The 23,632-nt window shown below is 40.2% G+C and overlaps 2 protein-coding genes across 2 annotated transcripts; both read right to left on the reverse strand.

The window, feature by feature from the left end:
* Positions 1-1,441: 1,441 nt before the first annotated feature.
* Positions 1,442-3,478, reverse strand: clec3a (C-type lectin domain family 3, member A). Its single transcript, XM_085142885.1, has 3 exons — positions 3,279-3,478; positions 3,109-3,195; positions 1,442-2,152 (listed from the first exon to the last, which is right to left on the reverse strand). The coding sequence occupies exons 1-3, from the start codon at positions 3,388-3,390 to the stop codon at positions 1,755-1,757; spliced, it is 597 nt and encodes a 198-aa protein (XP_084999011.1). The 5' UTR covers positions 3,391-3,478; the 3' UTR covers positions 1,442-1,754.
* A 7,345-nt stretch (positions 3,479-10,823) lies between these two features.
* vat1l (vesicle amine transport 1-like) lies at positions 10,824-23,244 on the reverse strand. The gene is made up of 9 exons (XM_085142432.1): positions 22,352-23,244; positions 21,670-21,799; positions 21,235-21,450; positions 20,907-21,049; positions 18,782-18,885; positions 18,066-18,121; positions 17,732-17,926; positions 13,698-13,781; positions 10,824-13,169 (listed from the first exon to the last, which is right to left on the reverse strand). The coding sequence occupies exons 1-9, from the start codon at positions 22,564-22,566 to the stop codon at positions 13,071-13,073; spliced, it is 1,242 nt and encodes a 413-aa protein (XP_084998558.1). The 5' UTR covers positions 22,567-23,244; the 3' UTR covers positions 10,824-13,070.
* Between the last annotated feature and the right edge of the window lie 388 nt (positions 23,245-23,632).

Raw genomic sequence — 23,632 nt, forward strand, 5'->3', positions numbered from 1 at the left:
GAGGAGATAGAGAACACATAAGCATATATACACTACAGTCATTATAGTATGATGATAGCTGGATAAAAGGTTAGCAAAAGGGATGGATGGATGGGTTGGTACACATCAGTTTTGGCCAGAACTCAGTCCACAGAAAAGGGGTGGAACAGGTGTTTAATGGGGTCCCAGCTGCTCGTTTTTGCCTGGGGCTCTCTTTTAGAAGTGTAATAAAGCTGTCTCTATATACCGCAGATGTGAATTCATCACTTTTTAATAGCTTATTGTGGGGAGGGATATAGGTGCTCATTACAGATTGAAGATTTAGCACGAAAAGAGGGAGAGAGACATAAATGTCCCTGCCTTGAACCGTGGTTAGTAGTCGTCATCTTAACCATGTCAGCTGGCTGTGACTGAAGAGCAGATGTGGCGGACAGTGACACAGTAGTTGCTGAACTCTCATCTGTAGATTGTTAAACTGGTGTTTTGTAGTTAGATGACCAAAAATATTTTTCCTATAACCGGACATCTGCACTGGAGTGTGGCAGCAGCAATTCAGAGCAAACAGGGGTAAATATTTGACATTGTCACCTCACGAAGGTTCAAGGTGTGATAACGGCTCTATTCTGTGTCACTGCATGTGTCGTGCTAGTTTGAGTTTATTTTTGGTGATCCAGATATCCTCCCACGTTCCAAAGGAAGGTCAGATGGCAAAAGTCTGTATTTTAAAGTCTGTACTACACAGATGTAGTTTGGCGGATGGGCTAGTGTTTGCTGCACCAAAATAGAGGCCTATATTTTAAAAAAAAAAAGATGAAGTAATGTATTATTATAATAGAAATAGTGGTCATCGGTGCCTGTAGTAAGTACAAAAAAACAAAACTGATACTAGGGAACAAATGATGATCTGGGGTCATTATAGCATTTAATCTGTTCTAGAGATACTAGCAAGTCTCTAATAGTTACATTATAAGATAATACTCCATTTCAATCAAGCTGTGACAGTGAAAATGTTAGATGATTTAGATTTTTGCATGCACAAAAAAATAAATAAATAGAAAATCTGAAATATTGAGCACAATTGAGCCTGCAACTCCAGTTTTATCACAGCCCTGCTATGTTGCTCTGGCCTCTTATAGATTGTAGCCAGGAAATGTTTAAACGTTACTCAACATTCAGAACTGCTTGTGCTACTTTTTTTTAAGTCAGTACATTTTATGACTGTTGTGCAACAAGGGTCCCTCAAACATGTTGCATTTTCCGATAAAACAAAATGTTATCATTTTGTGGGTTTCGTTGCAGTTTCACACCAATGAATGTGAAACAGTCAAAAATACTTCATGAGAAGTTGAAGTGTGCACCGAGGAACTTTCATACATACATCATGTATGGAGTTGCATTAATATAAAGTGTAAAATGACGAAATTAATAGACTAAACCTAATGTAGAAAAGTAATGGTGAAATGAAAAAATTGCCAGGAAACAACAGAAGCTTACATTTTTGTTTATTTCAGTGAGACTTCACTCAATTTTTAATTTCATGATCTGCTCAGTCGATATCTGAGCCATTGGGAATTCATATAAACTCATATAAAATCCATCTATAGTTACTATTTTGAATATTAGGATAGTTTTAGAACCCAATTAATAACCACAGAGAAAAAAAACTTCCTATCATAGACACCAGCGTTTGTACAGTTTTAGTCAAATAAACCTGCATCAGTGATCATCAAATCATCAACATCCTTTTATTTAATTTCTTCTTTCCACTTCTGGCTTCAGGGAATGACATATTCGCAGATGTACTTTTTCAGGCTGCGACACACCTCATCATACCACTTTCCTTGTGCAGCCACTAAAAGAGCAACACAGCTCTCCCTCTTCGTTCCTGTGGGCTGCTTCTTGGAGCGATCCCAGTTAAAGAAGCGGACTGGCTGGCTGTTGACATCGACATACTGGCCTTCTTTCACTATGTCTGCCACACCGATCCAGAAGTCCTTAGACCCAGGAGCACTCCTCTTTGCATAGTCTCTCAGTTCATTGTTTTCTAACATGTCCCGCGGTGTTGCAAGAGTTCCACCTTGTGCAATGCAGTCTTCATTTGCTTCATGGTAATGTTTGGGTTCCTCAATTGTAAGATAACACTTTCTATGAACTTTGATGCCCCGGAGACACACTGAAAACACAAAGCATTTACTTCATGAATTAATGAATGGTAAAGTAACACTATAAACTAGTCCCATCAAATTACATTGCAAGAACCATTCATGTAACCATCATGCAGCTTGCAAGTGAACCTGTTACTTTGCATTTAAAGGCTTCTTGGAGTGTTGCTGCCCTCTGCTGATAAGCTGGCACCATAAGGTTCATTCTACAATTAGGGGTACGCTTCATGTCTGCAGGCTGTATTGATCAATTTCATTAAATATTAATTTCAAGAAATTATCAAGTTTATATTCAGGCACATTTCTCTTTAATTAATACAGAAAAAGTCAAAAGTTTTCATAATTTATATAACAGAAAATTGGTATGCTATATCAGAATTAGCCTTTTGAGTTTGTGTATTAATTTCATTTTTATTTCTTCAAAGTCTCTTCTAACCCATTGATTTTCATTAAATCATTCACTTTGTGTTCAAGAAATCCTTGTTAAAGATTTAAATTCCTTCTGTTGAGGGAATTTGAAATGGTCAACTGTAACTTGATCTCAGTAGCTGATTAAAGAATAATTTGCTCTTCAGCATCCTCAGCAGCCTCTTCTCGGCCACAGAAAATCCAGTGCTGATCTCAGACTTCAGATTTTGAAATCAAATAGGTGGAAAACCTCCCAAGCAACTCGAGAACTTTCTATGACACTGCTAATATCTGACAAAATATTGAATTTAAACATTAGCACTTAAGCAGCAGTTGATGGATTTTACACACTATAGGAGTATGTTGTGAAAGCGTCTTGATTATTATTTTTTCTTCCTTTTTCAGTTGATATGAAATGTGCGTCAGATTACAGAATCACTCTGACTTCTAAACTCTGGCTATTAAGGTATAAATGCAGCACTGTTCACACTCTTGCTCGTCTTGTTAAAATAACATTAATATTACTTTATCAGGAATGCAGAAAAGCTCTCACTAATACCTGTCTGCAGTGCCAGCATTTCTTTCAGAGAATTGACCTCCTGCCACAACCTCTGGAGCTGTGACATCACATCCTCCTCCTCTGTAGCTGCACAAGGAGGAGACAATTAAGAAAAAACACACACACGCAGGTCAGATAAAGCCATGATTTGATAGGATTTATACAATTACCTCCAGACTGGCGAGGTGAAACAGCCTTCCTGGTGCGAGACGGACCGCTGTTGCAGATGTGGAGCAAGGAGAAGCTGAGGATGAGGAAGACAGGGAGGGCCAGGCGTGCCATGTCTGCGGCCAGCGTACAGGACACAGTGGCCCACGTTGTGCTGCTGTGAAAGGAACCTAAAGCTCTGCAGGCTGCTCAATATATACAGGTCCTCTGTATGCCTTTCCCTGTATTGGCTCTAAATGTGTTTGTTTTTGCCCAAACATCAGGAGGAGGTGAGGGAGGTAAAAAGGGTGGAGGCCAATAATGATTTCCTTGTGTCGAGTTATTTTTAGATAAATATTTACTTGGGACAAGGTGCACTAGGCAGCATTCACTTTCATTTCACAAACAAACCTGAAATCCATTGACTGCTTCAATACTACAGAGTGTTCTTCCTCTTTTCACATGTTAAGTTTGGACGTAATCAACTTGAGACTTGAAAACTTATACCATCTCTTAAGTGTCAAATGAAGCAGCCTGACAGTGAATTATCATTGTGCTCAGGAAAGGTTTAACCAACCACTTCAATAAATTTAAGCAACTAAATATACCTGGTACATCAATACAGCCTAGCTCTAGGCCTGTTTCAATCACAGGGACAGTTATGCAATATTTGAACATAAGGCTGCTATTAGAAGTCCAGTTTACAGCTTTAATGCAGGCGAGTTATTTTTAGAGGGAGATGTATACAGATGGGAGTGGGAGCTAAATAAGAAAAAAAAACTATTGGGCATATTTTCTCAATATAGCTATTCAACTGTCAAAACCAGTTCAAGCACGTTTTCCTATTTTAGATCCTCAAACTGTTTTTTTTAATAATACATCCACCCCCTGAGTGGATTCTCTGGAATAATGCATTCCAATTATTTATTAAGAAATTTAATACATATAGATGCATATATGTCAACATGATGCGGCGAACGTGTGAGAAACAAACAATCCTACAAAATGAGCTTTTATAGACTTGTTGCTTAGTATTCAGTGGCACGAATAAAGTTGTGCAAGCACATTAAAGTATGATGTTCGAATGAAACCTCTGCTGGCACTTTTTTTCTTCCTCTCGAGGCACATTTAAGATGCAGATCAAACACCGAGGTAGAAGACAGCTACGTGGCAGGTTATTTCTGGTTTAACTAATAATTGTTCATTGCTCAAGACCAAATGTGTGTGAATCTTCAAATAAGGTGGCGTTTGCAGCAGTTTTGCCCAGAGTGCACTCCTGGTTCTGACCAAACAAACTGGGGGGACATCACAGCAAAAGCCAAAATGAAACTGAGTAATGTTCGACCACCATCGTCATTAGACACAAGCACCATTGTCCTCCTCCGAGATCCATATGTTCTTTAGCAACACAACTGTGTTTCAGCTCTCTGTTTAAAGAGAAATCCCTGACGCTGTTGTCATCTTGTGCAACACTGAAGGCTTACAAAGAATCTGATTTACTTGTATGTCATGAGTTTTGTGTTTCAGATTCCAGTCAATGCCCTGTACCAACACAGAGCAGAGCAGCTATCTGAACGCTACCCCAACAGAGGTCGATTATCTTGTTAATAATTTCACCTCCTCACTACGTACGACTCTGGATACTGTAGCTCCAGTGAAAACTAAGGTCTCTAATCAGAAGTACCTGACCCCGTGGTATAATTCTCAAACACGTACCCTAAAGCAGATGACATGTAATCTGGAGAGAAAATGGCGTGTCACAAATTTAGAGGATCATCATTTAGCCTGGAGAAATAGTTTGTTGCTTTATAAGAAAGCCCTCCGCAAAGCCAGAACAGCTTACTACTCATCACTGATTGAAGAAAATAAGAACAACCCCAGGTTTCTCTTCAGCACTGTAGCCAGGCTGACAAAAAGTCAGAGCTCTTTTGAGCCAACCATCCCTTTAACGTTAACTAGTGATGACTTCATGAACTTCTTCACAAATAAAATTTTTATCATTAGAGAAAAAATTACCCATAATCATCCCACAGATGTAATATTATTTGGGGTGGCTGTAGCTCAGGAGGTAGAGCAGGTCACCTACTGATCGGAAGGTTGGAGGTTCGATCCCAGGCTCCTCCAGTCTGCATGCCAAGTATCCTTGGGCAAGATACTAACCCCAAGTTGCTCTCCGATGCATCCATCGGAGTATGAATGTGTGTGAGTGTAGTTAGAAAGCACTCAGTATAGAGATAGTGCTTGTGAGAATGGGTGTGACTGGGTGAATGTGGCATGTTGTATAGAGCGCTTTGAGTACTCCGGGAGAGTAGAAAAGCGCTATATAAGAATCAGTCCATTTACCATTTACCATCTACAGCTACTCTTAGTTCCATTGATGTTAAGTTAGACTCTTTTTTTCCAATCGATCTTTCTGAGTTAACTTCAATAATTACTTCCTCCAAACCATCAACGTGTCTTTTAGACCCCATTCCTACAAAACTGCTCAAAGAAGTCCTGCCATTGATTAATTCTTCGATCTTATATATGATCAACCTATCTCTAATAATCGGCTATGTACCACAGGCCTTCAAGGTGGCTGCAGTTAAACCTTTACTCAAAAAGCCATCTCTAGACCCAGCAGTCTTAGCTAATTATAGGCCAATCTCCAACCTTCCTTTCATATCAAAAATCCTTGAAAGAGTAGTTGTCAAACAGCTAACAGATCATCTGCAGAGGAATGGTTTATTTGAAGAGTTTCAGTCAGGTTTCAGAGTTCATCACAGCACAGAAACAGCTTTAGTGAAGGTTACAAATGATCTTCTTATGGCCTCTGACAGTGGACTCATCTCTGTGCTTGTCCTTCTTGACCTTAGTGCAGCATTTGATACTGTTGACCATAATATCCTATTAGAGCGATTAGAACATGCTGTAGGTATTACAGGTATTGCACAGCAGTGGTTTGTATCATATCTATCTAATAGACTCCAATTTGTGCATGTAAATGGAGAGTCCTCTTCACACACTGAGGTTAATTATGGAGTTCCACAGGGTTCAGTGCTAGGACCAATTCTGTTTACATTATACATGCTTCCCCTAGGCAGCATCATTAGAAGACATAGCATACATTTTCACTGCTATGCAGATGACACCCAGCTCTATCTGTCCATGAAGCCAGATAACACACACCAATTAGTTAAACTGCAGGAATGTCTTAAAGACATAAAGACTTGGATGGCCACTAACTTTCTGCTTCTTAACTCAGATAAAACTGAGGTCATTGTACTCGGCGCTGAAAAGCTTAGAAATATGGTATCTAACCAGATTCTTACTCTGGATGGCATTACCTTGGCCTCCAGTAACACTGTGAGGAACCTTGGAGTCATTTTTGACCAGGATATGTCCTTCAACGCACATATTAAACAAATATGTAAGACTGCGTTCTTCCATTTGCACAACATCTCTAAAATTAGAAATATCCTGTCTCAGAGTGACGCTGAAAAACTAGTTCATGCATTTATTACTTCCAGGCTGGACTACTGCAATTCATTATTATCAGGATGTCCAAAAAACTCACTGAAAAGCCTTCAGTTAATCCAAAATGCTGCAGCAAGAGTACTGACAGGGACTAGAAAGAGAGAGCATATTTCTCCTGTTTTGGCTTCCCTTCATTGGCTTCCTGTTAAATCCAGAATTGAATTCAAAATCCTGCTCCTCACATACAAGGTCTTAAATAATCAGGCCCCATCTTATCTTAATGACCTTGTAGTACCATATCACCCTATTAGAGCACTTCGCTCCCGCTCTGCAGGCCTACTTGTTGTTCCTAGAGTATTTAAAAGTAGAATGGGAGGGAGAGCCTTCAGTTTTCAGGCCCCTCTTCTGTGGAACCAGCTTCCAGTTTGGATTCGGGAGACAGACACTATCTCTACTTTTAAGATTAGGCTTAAAACTTTCCTTTTTGCTAAAGCATATAGTTAGGGCTGGACCAGGTGACCCTGAATCCTCCCTTAGTTATGCTGCAATAGATGTAGGCTGCCAGGGGATTCCCATGATGCATTGAGTTTTTCCTTTCCAGTCACCTTTCTCACTCACTATGTGTTAACAGACCTCTCTGTATTGAATCGTATCTGTTATTAATCTCTGTCTCTCTTCCACAGCATGTCTTTTATCCTGTCTTCCTTCTCTCACCCCAACCGGTCGCAGCAGATGGCCGCCCCTCCCTGAGCCTGGTTCTGCCGGAGGTTTCTTCCTGTTAAAAGGGAGTTTTTCCTTCCCACTGTCGCCAAAGTGCTTGCTCATAGGGGGTCATATGATTGTTGGGCTTTTCTCTGTATCTATGAAGCGCCTTGAGGCGACATTTGTTGTGATTTGGCGCTATATAAATAAAATTGAATTGAATTGAATTAAGAGATGGACATGGCAACAATACTCAGGCTGGCAGTGGTGTTTAAATGATGCTCAGTTGCTACTAAGAGGTCCAACATGTGCTAAGAAAATATCCCCCACACCATTACACCAGCAGCAGTCTAAACTGTTGACATGAGGAATGCTTTCATGCTGTTTACACCAAATTCCGACCTTACCCTTCAAATGTCACAGCAGACCAATTCAATTCAATTTTATTTATATAGCGCCAAATCACAACAACAGTCGCCTCAAGGCGCTTTATATTGTACAGTAGATCGTACAATAATAGATACAGACAAAAACCCAACAATCATATGACCCCCTATGAGCAAGCACTTTTGGTGACAGTGGGAAGGAAAAACTCCCTTTTAACAGGAAGAAACCTCCAGCAGAACCAGGCTCAGGGAGGGGCGGCCATCTGCTGCGACCGGTTGGGGTGAGAGAAGGAAGACAGGATGAAAGACATGCTGTGGAAGAGAGACAGAGGTTAATAACAGATATGATTCAATGCAGAGAGGTCTATTAACACATAGTGAGTGAGAAAGGTGACTGGAAAGGAAAAACTCAATGCATCATGGGAATCCCCCAGCTGCCTATGTCTATTGCAGCCAGTGGCGGTCCTAGCCAGTTTGGCGCCCTGGGCGGACACTCCCTCTGGCGCCCCCCCCCCCCCCCCCCCACACACACACACACACAAAAAAAACATATTAAGGATTGTACATTAATATAAAACTGTAGTACACACACTGTAGTACACACACACATATGAAGAGAGGGAGTATGCATAGTATGCAAATGGCTACCAAACAGCCATCATAATTCGTCATACAATGAGAACAGGATGAATCAACAATTGACAATGACTAATTAATATTAAAATCTGTAACATAATGTATTGTTTGGAGTTTAGTCTGTTACTGTTGCTATTTTTACCATTTCGTCTTGGAGCAACTGTAACTCACATAATTTCCTTAGGGATTAATAAAGTATTCTGATTCTGATTGTTTCAGGATGACCTGCCATTATCCAATGACACATCTGTATCTTTTGCTCGTTTCTCCTCCTCTTCTTTTCTCTTTTTTCTAAACTGAGGACCTGATGGCTTTGAACTTTTCTTGTCCATCTTCCATTGGTTTTAATTTTGCACTCCAGTATGAACACCCATCCCTCAACCCAAGGATCACCACAACATGATCTAACACACCTACACCTTAGTTCACAGATTCACTTTGTCTAGGGTGCATTTCTGAGATTTCACACAACCCAGGATTCAAATCATGAATACATAATGGGCTTGGAGTTACAACATTATGAATGAAATGTGCTCTATTTGGAAGCAGCCGGCCCCCCTCCCCTTTCAACGGCTTGTGTGTGAGACTTTAAATCATCAAATTTTAAATTTTAAATTGTTATTGATCCCTTTACCCCTGGTCCTAAAGTGTATATTTATTTTCTTACTCTTCTTATATATATATATTGTTTACTTGCGCTGCTGTAACTGGAGCCTCGTCATCTCGTCTCTCTATATACTGGACTGTATGTAGCGGAGATTACAATAAAGTTTACTTTGACTTCAGCAGCAAGCAGGCGCACCGAGGGCTCTCGCGCTCACTTTTCGTGTATAGAATTTCGAAAAAACATCGGTGCAAATTATAAGTCTGTATTATAATGTCTGGTGTTTTCATGTTTGCTGGTTTGTTTTTATTTTGTTTTACTTTGCGAGTTGGTTATTAGATGCTGCTCCAGCCACCAGAGAATCCCCGCCGCCCCGCCCTCTCCTGTCTGCGCCGCAAGCAGCAGGCGCACCTCGCAAACGAAGGGCGTCCTTACTCCCAGCAAATGGGCGATAGAAAACCGATCGGTGCCTATGCCATTCCCAATATGCGCTGGTTGACGTCGGGGGAGCATGAGTACGAGCTTTTTTTTTTTTTTTGCCGATGCCCATGATGCCGCCCCCCACCACGATGCCGCCCCGGGCAACCGCCCGTGTCGCCCGTATCTAAAACCGCTACTGATTGCAGCATAACTAAGGGAGGATTCAGGGTCACCTGGTCCAGCCCTAACTATATGCTTTAGCAAAAAGGAAAGTTTGAAGCCTAATCTTAAAAGTAGAGATAGTGTCTGTCTCCTGAATCCAAACTTGAAGCTGGTTCCATAGAAGAGGGGCCTGAAAACAGAAGGCTCTCCCTCCCATTCTACTTCTAAATACTCTAGGAACAACAAGTAGGCCTGCAGAGCAAGAGTGAAGTGCTCTAATAGGGTGATATGGTACTACAAGGTCATTAAGATAAGATGGGGCCTGATTATTTAAGACCTTGTATGTGAGGAGCAGGATTTTGAATTCAATTCTGGATTTAACAGGGAGCCAATGAAGGGAAGCCAAAACAGGAGAAATATGCTCTCTCTTTCTAGTCCCTGTCAGTACTCTTGCTGCAGCATTTTGGATTAGCTGAAGGCTTTCCAGGGAGTTTTTAGGACATCCTGATAATAATGAATTGCAGTAGTCCAGCCTGGAAGTAATAAATGCATGAACTAGTTTTTCAGCGTCACTCTGAGACAGGATATTTCTAATTTTAGAGATGTTGCGCAAATGGAAGGAAACAGTCTTACATACTTACATACATTTACATACATGCCGTGTCCATACTGAGAACCTTCACAGACATATTTGTTTAATATGTGCATTGATGGACATATCCTGGTCAAAAATGACTCCAAGGTTCCTCACAGTGTTACTGGAGGCCAAGGTAATGCCATCCAGAGTAAGAATCTGGTTAGATACCATATTTCTAAGCTTTTCAGCGCCGGGTACAATAACCTCAGTTTGATCTGAATTAAGAAGCAGAAAGTTAGCGGCCATCCAGGTCTTTATGTCTTTAAGACATTCCTGCAGTTTAACTAATTGGTGTGTGTTATCTGGCTTCATGGATAGATAGAGCTGGGTGTCATCAGCATAGCAGTGAAAATGTATGCTATGTCTTCTAATGATACTGCCTAAGGGAAGCATGTATAATGTAAACAGAATTGGTCCTAGCACTGAACCCTGTGGAACACCATAATTGACCTTAGTGTGTGAAGACGACTCTCCATTTACACGCACAAATTGGAGTCTATTAGATATGATACAAACCACTGCAGCGCAGTACCTGAAATACCTACAGCGTGCTCTAATCGCTGTAGCTATTTCAGGCCAGGCAACATTTTTCCAATCTCACGTTGTCTAATTTTAGTGAGCCTATGTGAACTATATCCTCGTGCTCTTAGCTGACAAGAGTGGCTCCCAGTCTGTTCATCTGCTGCTGTAGTGCAGCTCCTTTAAGTTTCAATATTGTGGACATTCAGAGAGGCTCTTCTTCATACTGGTTGCAATCAGTTATTCACATCTGACATGAACTAGACATTTTCACCCAAACAAAGTATTTCTGAAATAGTCAGCCCATCTGTGACCAAAAAGCACGAGTTCAAAGTCACTTAAATCACCATGTTCACCATAATAACCATGTCTACATGCCTACATGAATGGAGTTGCTGCCATGTGATTGGCTGATTAGACATTTGCATTAACGAGCACCTGAACACGAATCAAAATCACGAGAAATGCTTTGCAGATAAATTTATTCAAGTAAACAGAGCAGTGCTCAAAGAAAGTACACAACAAAATGTGACAAAAATATATCACAGGTAAACCATAGTTTGAGGAATTTTGTGAACACACTACAGTGCTGAACAAATTGTACACATTTCTTTCGAGGCAATATGAATACACATACAACTGTCTCTCTCACGCACACAGACACTAACAGGGACATTGAAGGCATCGAATTTTAAATTTTCTTCCCCAAATTGTCTAAATAACGCCCTAAATTTCAAGTCTAGGATATAATTTATCTGATCACTTTAGTAAACCCATTGAACATCTTCTCTTCACTGTTTATCACATTCAAAGCATGCAGTGTTTACTCATAACTTTTAAGCTACACATTGACTAGTTTATACTTTTTTCAATTACAAAACACTGACATCCTGTGTTGTTTTTGTAGATGAGCCTAAAATGATGAAGGATTCAGACAGCTAGCCAATACGAACACACCGAGTAAGCAAGGTAGCGTAATTAGAGAAATTGAAATAGTGTAGCAGATTCTCACTAGTTTCAAAAATAAACTCGTCTGAGTAGGTGGGTGTACTTGCAGAGTAAAGGCAGAGCTTGCCATACTTAACTAAAGCGCTGCACAGTGTTCCTCAAACCTAAATCAGCCTCATACACGAGCTCACTGTAAAAATACGTCGTCAGTTATGGAGTTTTACGGCACTTTTGTTGTGAGGCACCAGCAAGTAAACAACTTTGGTCAGACAGGCAAGCTAGAGACTCTAAATACCTTAAACTGCAGTCTGAGTCCGACTAACTACTTAATGCTCAAGAAAAAACAGGATTTTGATGCAGGTATAAATTGAAATTTGTTCTGTTCTACTCAAGTGTTTACGAATCTGTTCATGGTTTTCTGATCGGAAACAATGTTACAATCGCGGTGTTACACATTATGTAAGTTCTGAATATACAGTTCAAGTCCAAATCCCTCTTATTACATGATCCAATGATGTTTTTTTTTTAAAAACAGATTACACTTCATTTTCCACCTAAAAATAACTTTTTGTTTGTTTGTTCAATGTGAACTGCACATAAGGAATACATTTCAAGTATTTTACACTTGTTTGTAGCTCAAAGGCACTAGTGATCCCATAATATAAGGTTGGCACATTAGCATAAAATGTCATGCAAATATCTACACTCAGTCTTTTCTGCCTCTCCTGGCTTACATATTAGTTAACACAACAAAGGGATGCACTCCCTTGATCGGAACAATTAGAACACTGGGGTCACTTTCTCAAACCTATTTCAGCTGTTCGCTTTTAATTCTCACAGCCGGGCACAGAAAAATACTTCTTTTTCCCCCTGTGCTGTGAAGTATTTAGAAATGTTTCCTTGTTACTATTTGACACTTAGGCGCTTTACTTAATCTATTTCATGGGGTGCTAATCATAAAACGAGAATAGCAGGTCGGCAGGTTTAAATGCTTATGTGGTTTGCTGTTAATTTAATAAACTGTGGGCAGATCCAGTTAACTATAAAGTGAACACAAACCTATTCATATTATTGGCTAGCAGGTAATTACTTCATAGTACAGCATATAATGTAACACTGTGTTGAAAATGGCTCTTGCACATTGTGGCATCCTATCCTTTGCTTAGACTAATCAATTTACACATAATAGGAAACGGACAAGAGGCACTAAAGTATACTGCACATACATACATTCATGCATACAGCACATGCACACAAACACACACGAGTGGGGTTGTGTTGCTCTGGTGAAACTGTGCTGCCTCTCCAGTGTCTCTAGGTGTGCTGCAGTGGGATTTTGTTGGGTCTAATGGATAAAAGGCATTCGCTCCTTGCTGTCGTTGTCTCCCTCGGGCTCCTCTTCTTCCTCTCCTGCTTCACTGGTCTCCGTGCTGTCGCTGGCCATCTACAGATAAAACATTTTTTACTGCCACCATTAACCGTTTAGTGGAAACAGAGGGGGAAATAAATGTGAGCTGACATCAAATCACACAGCGAACTCTACTAATGGGCTGAGGATGGGCTGACATGACGATGGAAATGAAGAGGACAGGAGGAAATCCAGCTCTTACAATCCTGACATGAGAAGAAAATGTGCTGTCAACAAATTAAAGTCAAATATATATATATATATTGTTTTACTACAAATGCCACTTTGTATGTCAGCTAGCAAATGAAGTGTGAGAAGAATACCTTTTGCATTTCTAAAAATATGTAGAATTATAAATTATAGATTTTCTTAAAAATGTGGACTTGGAATTCATATTTATACAATTTTGCATCCAGACAATCCTACATAAACTACAGTAGGCTTGAATATAAGACCGATCCATATGGAGAAATTAAAACTCTTTACAGCCACATCTGTTTATGTATGCAGTCTGTCACCTTTTAAAAGAGAAAATGTCTATATAGCAGTAAAAGCCTTTCTTACCAGAGGGGTGGGAGACTTCTCAACATCCAGAATGAGTTTTCCTATGTTGCCTCTGTCATGAATTCTCTGCATCGCCTCTTTTACCTGAGAAGAAAACATAAATTTAACCTCTTCTTAAAAAGCCGCACAGATCTTATCCTCAACATGTAAAAAAAGCTGGTTTAACAATAAAAGATCTCTAACAAAGAGACTGCTGTAAAATTGGATTTAAAAAAAAAAAACCACCAGCTGATAAAATTTCCAAATCACAAAAAGATTCAATAATTTTCTGCAGATTGTAGACACGGGATCCATTTTTAGCACAGCTATATTACAGGCTTCCTGTGCGAGGAAAGTTAATGGCCTTAATGCTGACAAAATGATGCTGACTCACTCTGCTGGCTGATATTTGACATCACGCTGAACACCTCACTGATGCAAGATCTATAGCAAGAGATTGAATTGAAAATCTGGCAGGGAGGGACAGGCTCTAATAACAGATGAATTAAGAATAACTGTTTCTGCAGTCTTATTCCAGAAATGGTTTATTCTACACTGCAAAAAATCTTAGTCACATTCTGCAAAATAAATAAAGTCTCAGACCACACCTCCTAATAACCTGGCTCACTGTTATCCCCACATTCAATAGCTATAGTAGATTTAGAATTAAAAATAAAGAACAACCCTTCTAGGAACTGAACCAAGGACTCCAAACTCAATTAGGCAGCTACATCTATAGCACACATTATGCCGTCTTCAGAGATAAAAATGTGATGCTGTGCACTACACTGCAAATTAAACCATAGGTGACCCATCACGTCTGTTATATAATAAAGGACATCATGTATCAACATGATAGGGCTCTTAAACTATCTTTAAATGACGATGAGGCTTCTGCCACTCGGCTGTCTGTGGGAAAATACCATGACACGTTCAAATTCTGCAAAACCCCTCAATTCAGTGCTCCTGCTAGGAGAGCAAAACTGAGTAAGACAGTGAGTCAGAATCTTTTAGGTCTGTGTGATCTTTACTGCCAGCTAAAGAAAATCAGAAATAAGGTGTGTATTGTCGGTAGACTGAGGCAAGCAGGCTGCTGCAGAGAAATCCCTGAGCACATCATCAGTGCCTGTAAACAAAATCCCAGAACACTAAGCACTGCGTGGTGGCAAACTCTACAGCTTGCATTCAAATGAAAATAATTCAATATCCAGTCGTGACGCAGCAGCTGAGGCAACAATTTGCCATGCACTGACAAGGCTCCTGCAAATGTACACTGTTTTCGAAAAACCCACTCTTCATATGCTGTCATAAAACATCACGCTCGTGTTCACCAACATGGCCTGGGAGCAATGAGAGGCACAACATGTGACAACGAGCGACGCTTTCCGGTTCTGTGTTGCCATCCAGCAGGCAAAAGGAGGCCAGAAACAAAGTTTATGAACGACTGCTAGGCCATTCAGTCATTATTTATTTTGCTGTGACAGCAACTTACTTAACAGGTTAAAGAATCAACTCTATTAGGCATGGTGCTACTGATAAAAGGGCAAAAATAAAGACAGACCCACCACAAAAGATTACCATGCCATATCATGTACTCACGCAGACACAGCTGAGTGTATGCCTTTGTCTGGAACCCGTTGTGTCACAGAAAAAGGAAAAGTGGGTCATAAAACTGTACAGCACTTTGCTGTTAGGTAGCAACTTTCCAGAAGAGGTTGGGGGTTGGATAAATTCCGCTTACATTTTGAGCGAATTAGGTCTCTGTGCATAATGACCAATTTTAATGCAACGTGGGTTCGGTTTTGTTTTTCAGGATTTTTAATAGCATTCAGCGTAGAAGCTGTACAATATTTTCCTGACTGAAACTAACAGCGATTAGAAAAACTCCCATTATTCTGTCCCAGCCATGCATATTGTCCAACTTCTCATTCCGGAAAGAAAGGTTGCTATGGTCAGCATGTAAACTAACCTCTCCTTCCAGGCATATAAACAACCGAGGCAAGCTGTGCCCCTGACACTACATCCCACGCTATCCTCCCCTCTAATGAGATTCTTCATGGGCAATGGTTCCAGTGAATAGCCTGAACAATCTGCCAAAGTAATGACAACAGTACATGGAAAGTTTCCCATGAGAAATCATTTCACAAAAATATCTCTCCGACTGTAGACGGAGTCTAGAATAACTTACAGTAAGCTTTTTGTGATTATTACTTACACTGCCTCTGCTTTCATCTAAATTCCTGACGTATTTTTCAGTGTGAAACAAAGTCCAAGGATAAACTTTCTGCTTCTTTTTCCAGTAACCAGAAAATCAGTGGACTGGGGTGGCCATGGCTCAGGAGATAGAGCAGATTGTCTACTAATTGGAAGGTTGGTGGTTCAAACACTGCCTGCTCCACTCTGAATATTATAGTATTCTTGGGTTACTCCCATTATGTTAGAGTGAAAGTTAGATGTTGAAAAAAGGGCCTGTTTTTTTAAAGTGCTTTGAGTAGAAATGCACTATACAAAAACCAGTCCATTTAGTCTCAAGTCCCCAGCTGCAGGTTCTTCATTGGTTCTGACGTTTGTTAGGTGTGAAATGGTGCAGAGGTAAGTCATTCAGAGCTGCAAGGCTTTGCTGAATTCATTAACCTACAAGAATATTAAAAGTGCAGCTTTTCCACCCCACAGGTGCAGAAAAATTAATAAATCAACCACCATCTGTACAGCCCACACATTCCTTGTTTGCAAATGGTTTAATTAAGCAAATAAGAGAAAACAGCTGTGGCGATGGGCCATGGTTGTCCCCATCTTTGTGTATCATTTAAGTACAGACGAAAAACACAGAACTGTTCCTGCCTTACTCCGATCCCTGTTTTACTGTATCCACTGCAGGTACACGTGGACATCAGAGGAAGGATCACAAATATAAAAAAGGGGTTAAACTGAAGCTGTTCTCATGAAGGAGCCCAGCAGTGGTCAAATGCACACCGACTAAACCCGCATCACAAGCCGGAGCTTTTATGGATAAATATGGGGATTAAGTGGATGAATAAGCATGATGGCCCTGCATACAGTTAAAGTAGTGAGTGTGTGTTATCCTGTATAAAACAAATCAGTGCATTTTCTGTTATTTCGGACCATTTTAATAAACAGAAAAGATTATTATGCTTGGACAACTAAAACCCCCAATTAGCAAACTTTATAGAAGCTTTATAAAAAAAAAAGTATTTCATTACGATGCCGGTGATTGTCCTTTGGCTTGGATTTAAGCGTTTTTGGGGGGCACTAAAAATTCTTCCAGGCAGGAAAAACCCTGTAAGTAGCACAGGTACGCTCTTTTAAAGTGGTACTTTTCCATTAGGCTTATGTACCAATGGGGATGTGAGCCACAAATGCCCTTGTAAAAATATAGCAGAGTGAGCAAAGTAAAAAGAGGAAATCGAGCATAGATGTGGTAATATTCATGTGTCTGTAAAATTGCCTATGTGATGGAAAGAGTCTGGTTTTCAATGCTTCAATATGTTCTACACACAACCAATTGTGACAGTGTATTTATGAGTCTCTCTTTTTCCAGTCATGGGTCTTCATTTACAACTGATGTTCACCTGAACTCAAATCCCTTTCAAACGTTGCACAATGCAGGAAAAGACTGATCGGATCTCTTAATGTAAATATCAAATTATTAGAGGAAACATGCATCTACTGTACAAAGGTTCCTGAGAAACTGAATGATCACAGTTATAGGAAGACTTAAAGAGTCTGTAGAAATCGAGTGTCAAATGATTGATGTATGGGCTGTTTGGCTTTTTGTGTTGGTGTGACATAATAGTTGAACAGGAAGATTCAACCTACCCACCATCTGTGGAAGAATGTCCAAGGACAGCTGACAACGTTCCACAGATGCAGCAGCGACAAACAACACATTATATTCTGTCCAGGATGTTTAAACCAATTCTTCTTAAAATCTTTTCTGGCAACTCAGATTGCGTAACCAACGTGACCGGGTCATTTTTAATTTGATCCTCATCGATCTCTGTGTCTTAAACCCTCTGATTACTTCAGGTTCTTACCTCCTCCAGCGCCCAGAGGGAGTCCACTACAGGCTTGATCTTCTTCTCTTCATACAAACACAGGAGTTTGTCCATCACTGATTTCACGAGGCCACATCTCCCTTGTTTGAAGAGCAGGTTGAGGAGCGAAAATCCAGCTATGACTTTGTTCTCTTCGTATAGCTTAATAGGGTTCACCTTCTCCACCTGCCACCACTGTAAAAACAAATAAACAAGCAAACGAGGGTGACGGATGTGTGCGTGCGTTTCATTTCCTGTGACTTATAATTGATTGGGCAGTTACAGGGTGTAGTTTCCTTTCAAATATTGATGATAGACTGCATCTCTGACTCACAGATTTTGCAAAGCTGAAGAAACTCTTTGTTTCCCCAGTTACCATGTTTGACGCGCCTGAAAAAACAAAAATAAAAGGATTTCTGTATACTGGACAGAAGTGACTAGTCAATAATTGGCAGCCATGAAGCATGAAGGAAGAGTGGGGGAGGATCAGTTGGCACCTTTAGCCCTTTAGATCTGTGCAAGTATGCCTTTGCACATTTTGAGTATGGCTGCAGATAATGAATTAATCTCTCTGTAATCATGTTACTTGATTCATGAGGCTTGACAGAAGCTAAAGTAATTAACGGAGACCAGATAGGACTGGTTGCTGTGAAGGACAATACATTCAATTTGCAGGCTCTGGAGTATATATTATTCAAATGACGCTCACTATTTCGCGACTAGATCTGTGCAAGTCTTATGGGTGTGTGTAAAAATTGAAGCTGCAGCAAGAAGACAGATAGATTACCATGAGGAATGTAAAACAGCTACTCGGGCTCTGTGCAAAAGTAACAAAATCCAACTAAAAGTACCTCTAAAGCTTCTTTAATCCACACGCGAACTGGTATAAAAATCTCTGCGTGTTTGTGCCAGACTGCTTTTTTGGGCCAGGGAATTTGACTTGAGAGTGAGACTGCACTTCTCAATATTTGAAGTAAGATTTAAAATGTAGTTATTTTGACTTTGAAGCGATACATTTTTGTACAGTAAAGGAATACATATCATCCCCACCATACAGGATGTAAGTTCCCAGCGGCTTCAGCAAACTCAGGCCTTTGCCTGTGTTCTCCCCACACAGACAGTCAAGCACAATGTCCACTCCCTCTGGAGAAATCCTGAAACACCAAGAACAAAGGGACAGTTAAAAAAATATTCAATTGAGCTAATAAACATGCAACATGCAGAGATTTAAACACTTGATTAGAACCAGTAAATTATTTGAATGTTGTCTCATAAATGAACACATGATTCTAAACACAGATTTAAGCTGAAACATTTAGCCTCGATGGTATGATTAGCAGAAAAAGGATTTGGACGCATTTTGGACAAATTTGAATCGATTTCAGACATAATACTTATTTTTGCCTTTTTAATGTAGTATTCCACTTTTGACTGAGCAAACAAGTGATTTAAGGAATGGAGGCAGTTATATGAAAGCTTTCTACTCTTACTGAGCCCGCAAGAAACTTAGACGCTACAAGCCACATTCACACAGCACTATATTTTATCTGTCACCCCTACATTCATTTTGGGGTTAAGCATCTTAACGTTTTGAAAGGCAGACCGGAGGAGCTGCAGATCACACTACCCACCTTTCAGCCGGCGGATAACCCACTCTACCTCCTGAGTCCCAGTCACCCAGATTTAGAAAGCTCACAAGGGTAAAAATATAACCAGTAGATTAATCTAAAATCCAAATAACAGGCAACATTCAATTACCATTAATCAGTTAAGCAACTAATTGTTTCAGCTTTACTGAAAATGTCATGAAGAATTCGAGCAGCTGAGTTAAAGTACAGTGAAAGGCAGAGATATGACTGCACTGGCTTGTTTGTGTCCACAAGCACTAAATGTAAACGTGCAAAACATACTCTGTGAGTATATATATATATATATATGTATATATAAATATATATATCATTTATATGTGTGTGTGTGTGTGTGTGTGTGTGTGTGTGTGTGTGTGTGTGTGTGTGTGTGTGTGTGTGTGTGTGTGTGTGTGTTTCAGCCTGTGATTCATGCTGGAGCAGCTTCAGGTTTTGTCTAATCATGGATTCATAAGATAAGGAGCTTGGTTCTCTGGAGTATTACTCTGAGAAAAAGTTGCAGCCCACGTTTTCTTATACAGGGATTATTGATGTGTTGCAGTGCCCACGTAGCTCCTCATCAGTAACATATTTTACACTGTGTTACAAAAAGTTTCTGATCTCATCGCACACAGAATCAGCCAGTGAAAAAAAAAGGGCCATAATGAGACTTTTTAGAGGACGGTATATGAAAGAATGAAAGGCATGTTATTATCAAGGGGACATTAAGTCCATACTTTCTGCCTTGTGGCCCCGAACACCCGCTTGGCTGAACAGCTTGGTGGTCTTGTGATTCTCATGGTTTTTTGCCTTTTGTAAAAGGGCTAATTTAATTGTACTTTGCACTTGATCCTGAGAAGAATGTGTGGACCAGTGAGATGAAAGGCATATTAATCCACTACCACTGCTGACATGTATGCAGAAAGCACTCAACATCATTTCCTAATCCAGCCATTTGCATCTGTAGGTACTACAACATGGCAAATATGGATTTTCTAGTATAGCCACAGATAATTACTGCCAGAGCTCTGTGAAGCAGAGGAGGCCGTTTGGTGATGAAATAATCAAAAGCTTTGCAACATCGTTAGAACTACATGAAACCTGCGCAGATTAATTGTAGTAGACCTGTGGCATACCGCATCCAATCCCATGAATGTTTGCAACCAGCGGTTTCTTTGTAGCGTAAACCGTCTCACAGCGCGCTCTGATGTCAGTGTAACATGTAAGAAATCGCTCCTCTGGCCTAATTGGCTCAGCTGTTCCACATTGCCGCTACAGACCTCCACCCTACACAATGCTGCTGCTTGCTGGGATGAGCTGTGAGTTGCCATGGTGACCACAGCCACACATGACCAATAAGGCAAGCAGTAACATCTGCATCCTCCAGCAGGCCTCTTACCCTCTGTTAACTAAGCGTTGTCACGTTAGTTTAAAGGGGTAACCGGCAACATCTTCACCTGACTACATCTCCACATTCAGTCTTGACTCAATGAGTGAATGTTGCCAAAATTTGTCAAAAGGAAGTAAAATCACTTACACAACACACTTACTTTTTGACTTCTTGGATGTAGTCAACATTTCTGTCAAAGAGGTGAGCCACAGAGTCTCTAATGGCTGCGTGTTTGAAACACGAAGCGATCCCAAACACAGTGACATTAGGCACGGTGGAGCACAGCTGAGCCACAGCTTGACCCTGAAAATAATAACAGTTATAATAATGTATCTTTGCCCGAGAGCACAGAGGATAAGGAAAGCAGACATAAACATAAATCATACCATGGCATAAATAGCACTATTAACAGCGGGGATTAAACAACAATTCCATATGTGTGCATTTGTTTAGAGGGTGTGCAATAGTCATATGAGAACTGGACTTACTACACCACCTCCTACTGAGTGGACCAACACTGACATCCCTTCTCGCAGATTGGCAACCTCAAAGAGCATCATATAAGCAGCCACAAAGTTCAGGGAGAAGGCTGCTGCTTCAGCGAACGTCATTTCATCTGGCATCTTGTAGACAAAATCCACGGGTGCACAAACCACCTCCGCCCAGGCGTTGTAATTCACAAAAGCCATGACTCTGTCGCCTATCTGAAAGAAGCATGTGAAGGAAGGAGGTCAACACACGGCAGACACTGACGTGAGCCTGTCATGTGGCAGTAAATGTCATCAGATTATGAATTAACAGCAGTATATTTCTGATTGTTACGCTTACAGCACAATCTGCATCCTCTCTAGTTTTATTGGTGTACTTCTCTGGCAGCATGTACTCATAGAACAACTGCATCAATAAGCTGTAATTACACTAACCTCAAATCCCTTTGTGTTTTCACCCACTGACTCTACTATTCCAGAGCACTCAAATCCAGGGACAAGAGGGGGTTTGGGAGGATTATCGATAGTCCCCTGACGTACCATCAGGTCCAGGAAATTCAAGCCACTGCAAAAAAGAATAATTATTGTTTGTTTACACTGGAATCCATCTGATTCAATATCTGGATGACGACAATGCCCCTGAACAGTCTTTAACAGCTTTTTAATATCAAATATTTAGCATGAGGTGTTAAGAGATGTAGGGATTACCCAGCACTGTTTATTGCATTATTATGAGCAGTGAGTCACAGGCTTTTCCTCTGTGGATAAACAGTACACTTTAATTTTCCCAATGTCACACTGCTAACACTGGCAAAAGCTCAGCTGCAACCTGGGGGAAAACGACTTGCTCAATATCTTGTAAACAAGCGCTTAGAAAATAGAAAGTGTGACATAGAATGACTGGAAACTGTGGCATCAGATATGCTTGTTATGAACATCAGCCACCCAACCTCCTGTACCAGAAAAGACCTGTGGATTCATGACTGCGAATTTCTGTGTAAGCCTTGTTGATCAGCGTTTAGACTTCTCAAAAGCACCATGCAACGTGGGAGTAAAAGACCAGATCAGACCGCAGCTCACAAGTACAAATGAAAAACATTGACACCCTCATATTTACCATGTTTTCACGCGGATCTTCACTTCACCATCTTGAGGCTCGGGCATTGCCTTCTTGGTCACCCTGAGTTTGTTAAGACCCCCAAAACCTGACAGTATCACCGCTCGCATTTCTTTGGCATTGCCAGACGTCTCTACGTTGTCTATTTCTTTCTTCACATTTTTGTCTATCATGTACTCGGTTTCCTCTGTCATGTCTGCTCCTTCTTTAGCCATGTCGAAGACCAGCTGCTCTGCCTCCCCGCTCCTAGTCGAGAGTGATTTGGGCGTGCAGCCGGTGCAGCCTGCACACAGGCAGGCGCTGTACGGACGGTTATCCACAGTGGAAGCTGAATCCTCATCACCTGCAAGCGACGTGCACTCACGCAGGTTTAAAGTTCCAGTATTTTAAGTCTGACAGATGGCGATTAATTCAACAAAAAAAAACTTTGCTATTTCAAATCAGGAAATTATTTCATCCTGGTGAATTATCCTTCCTTGCGCCAGTACGACTTATAAAGTGCACCATCTGGTGGTGAAGCGCCCGCAAAACTTTTAAGTCTGATGAACTCCTTCCGATGCCCTCGGCAGCACAACCAAGTAGGATATAAATAAATAATAGTTAACCTCATAATAAAGATTCAAAGTTTTATAGTTTAAGGGGATGTTTTCTTTTATTCTTCTTTAAAGGGTTAACTTATAAAAATGACCAGAGGAAACAAAACAAACAAACCTGGAAGAATTAGCGAAGAATTAACAACAATCAATCATGGTATGCATACATGTTTGTGTGCAAGTGCATCATTCCTATTTAAAATAATGTATTCGTGACTTGTAGACTTGAAGTTTCTTCGAGGCTATAATTTTTAAAATTTGGATACATATTAATACATATACAATACATATTCTTTTACATCCCTCCAAATCTCTGTTTAAATTAACTATTAAACAGGGCTAAACGATGTTTAAATGACAATATATAATAAACAAACAAACAAACAAATAAATAAATAAAAGACATTTAAAATTGATAAATATGTCAAAATTGACTTATGAGTAACTCAAAATGTCATATTATTAGTTTATTATTAATAATAATTTATTATTTATAGATACATAACCCCAAATTCTGAGATTCAAACCACAAAATTTCCACTTGTCTTCTTTTTTTCTCCTATTCATAAGTCAAGCTTTTGAGATATCTCAAAAGCTTATTATATAATAACCAAAAATCTTTAGATAATATTTCCCCCAGTGATGGAAACAAGCTTCTGTATTTAAAGCTCGGGCAATACTACAATAA

The sequence above is a fragment of the Neolamprologus multifasciatus genome, chromosome 1 (genome assembly GCF_963576455.1).
Source record: "Neolamprologus multifasciatus chromosome 1, fNeoMul1.2, whole genome shotgun sequence".
Lineage (NCBI taxonomy): Eukaryota > Metazoa > Chordata > Actinopteri > Cichliformes > Cichlidae > Neolamprologus > Neolamprologus multifasciatus.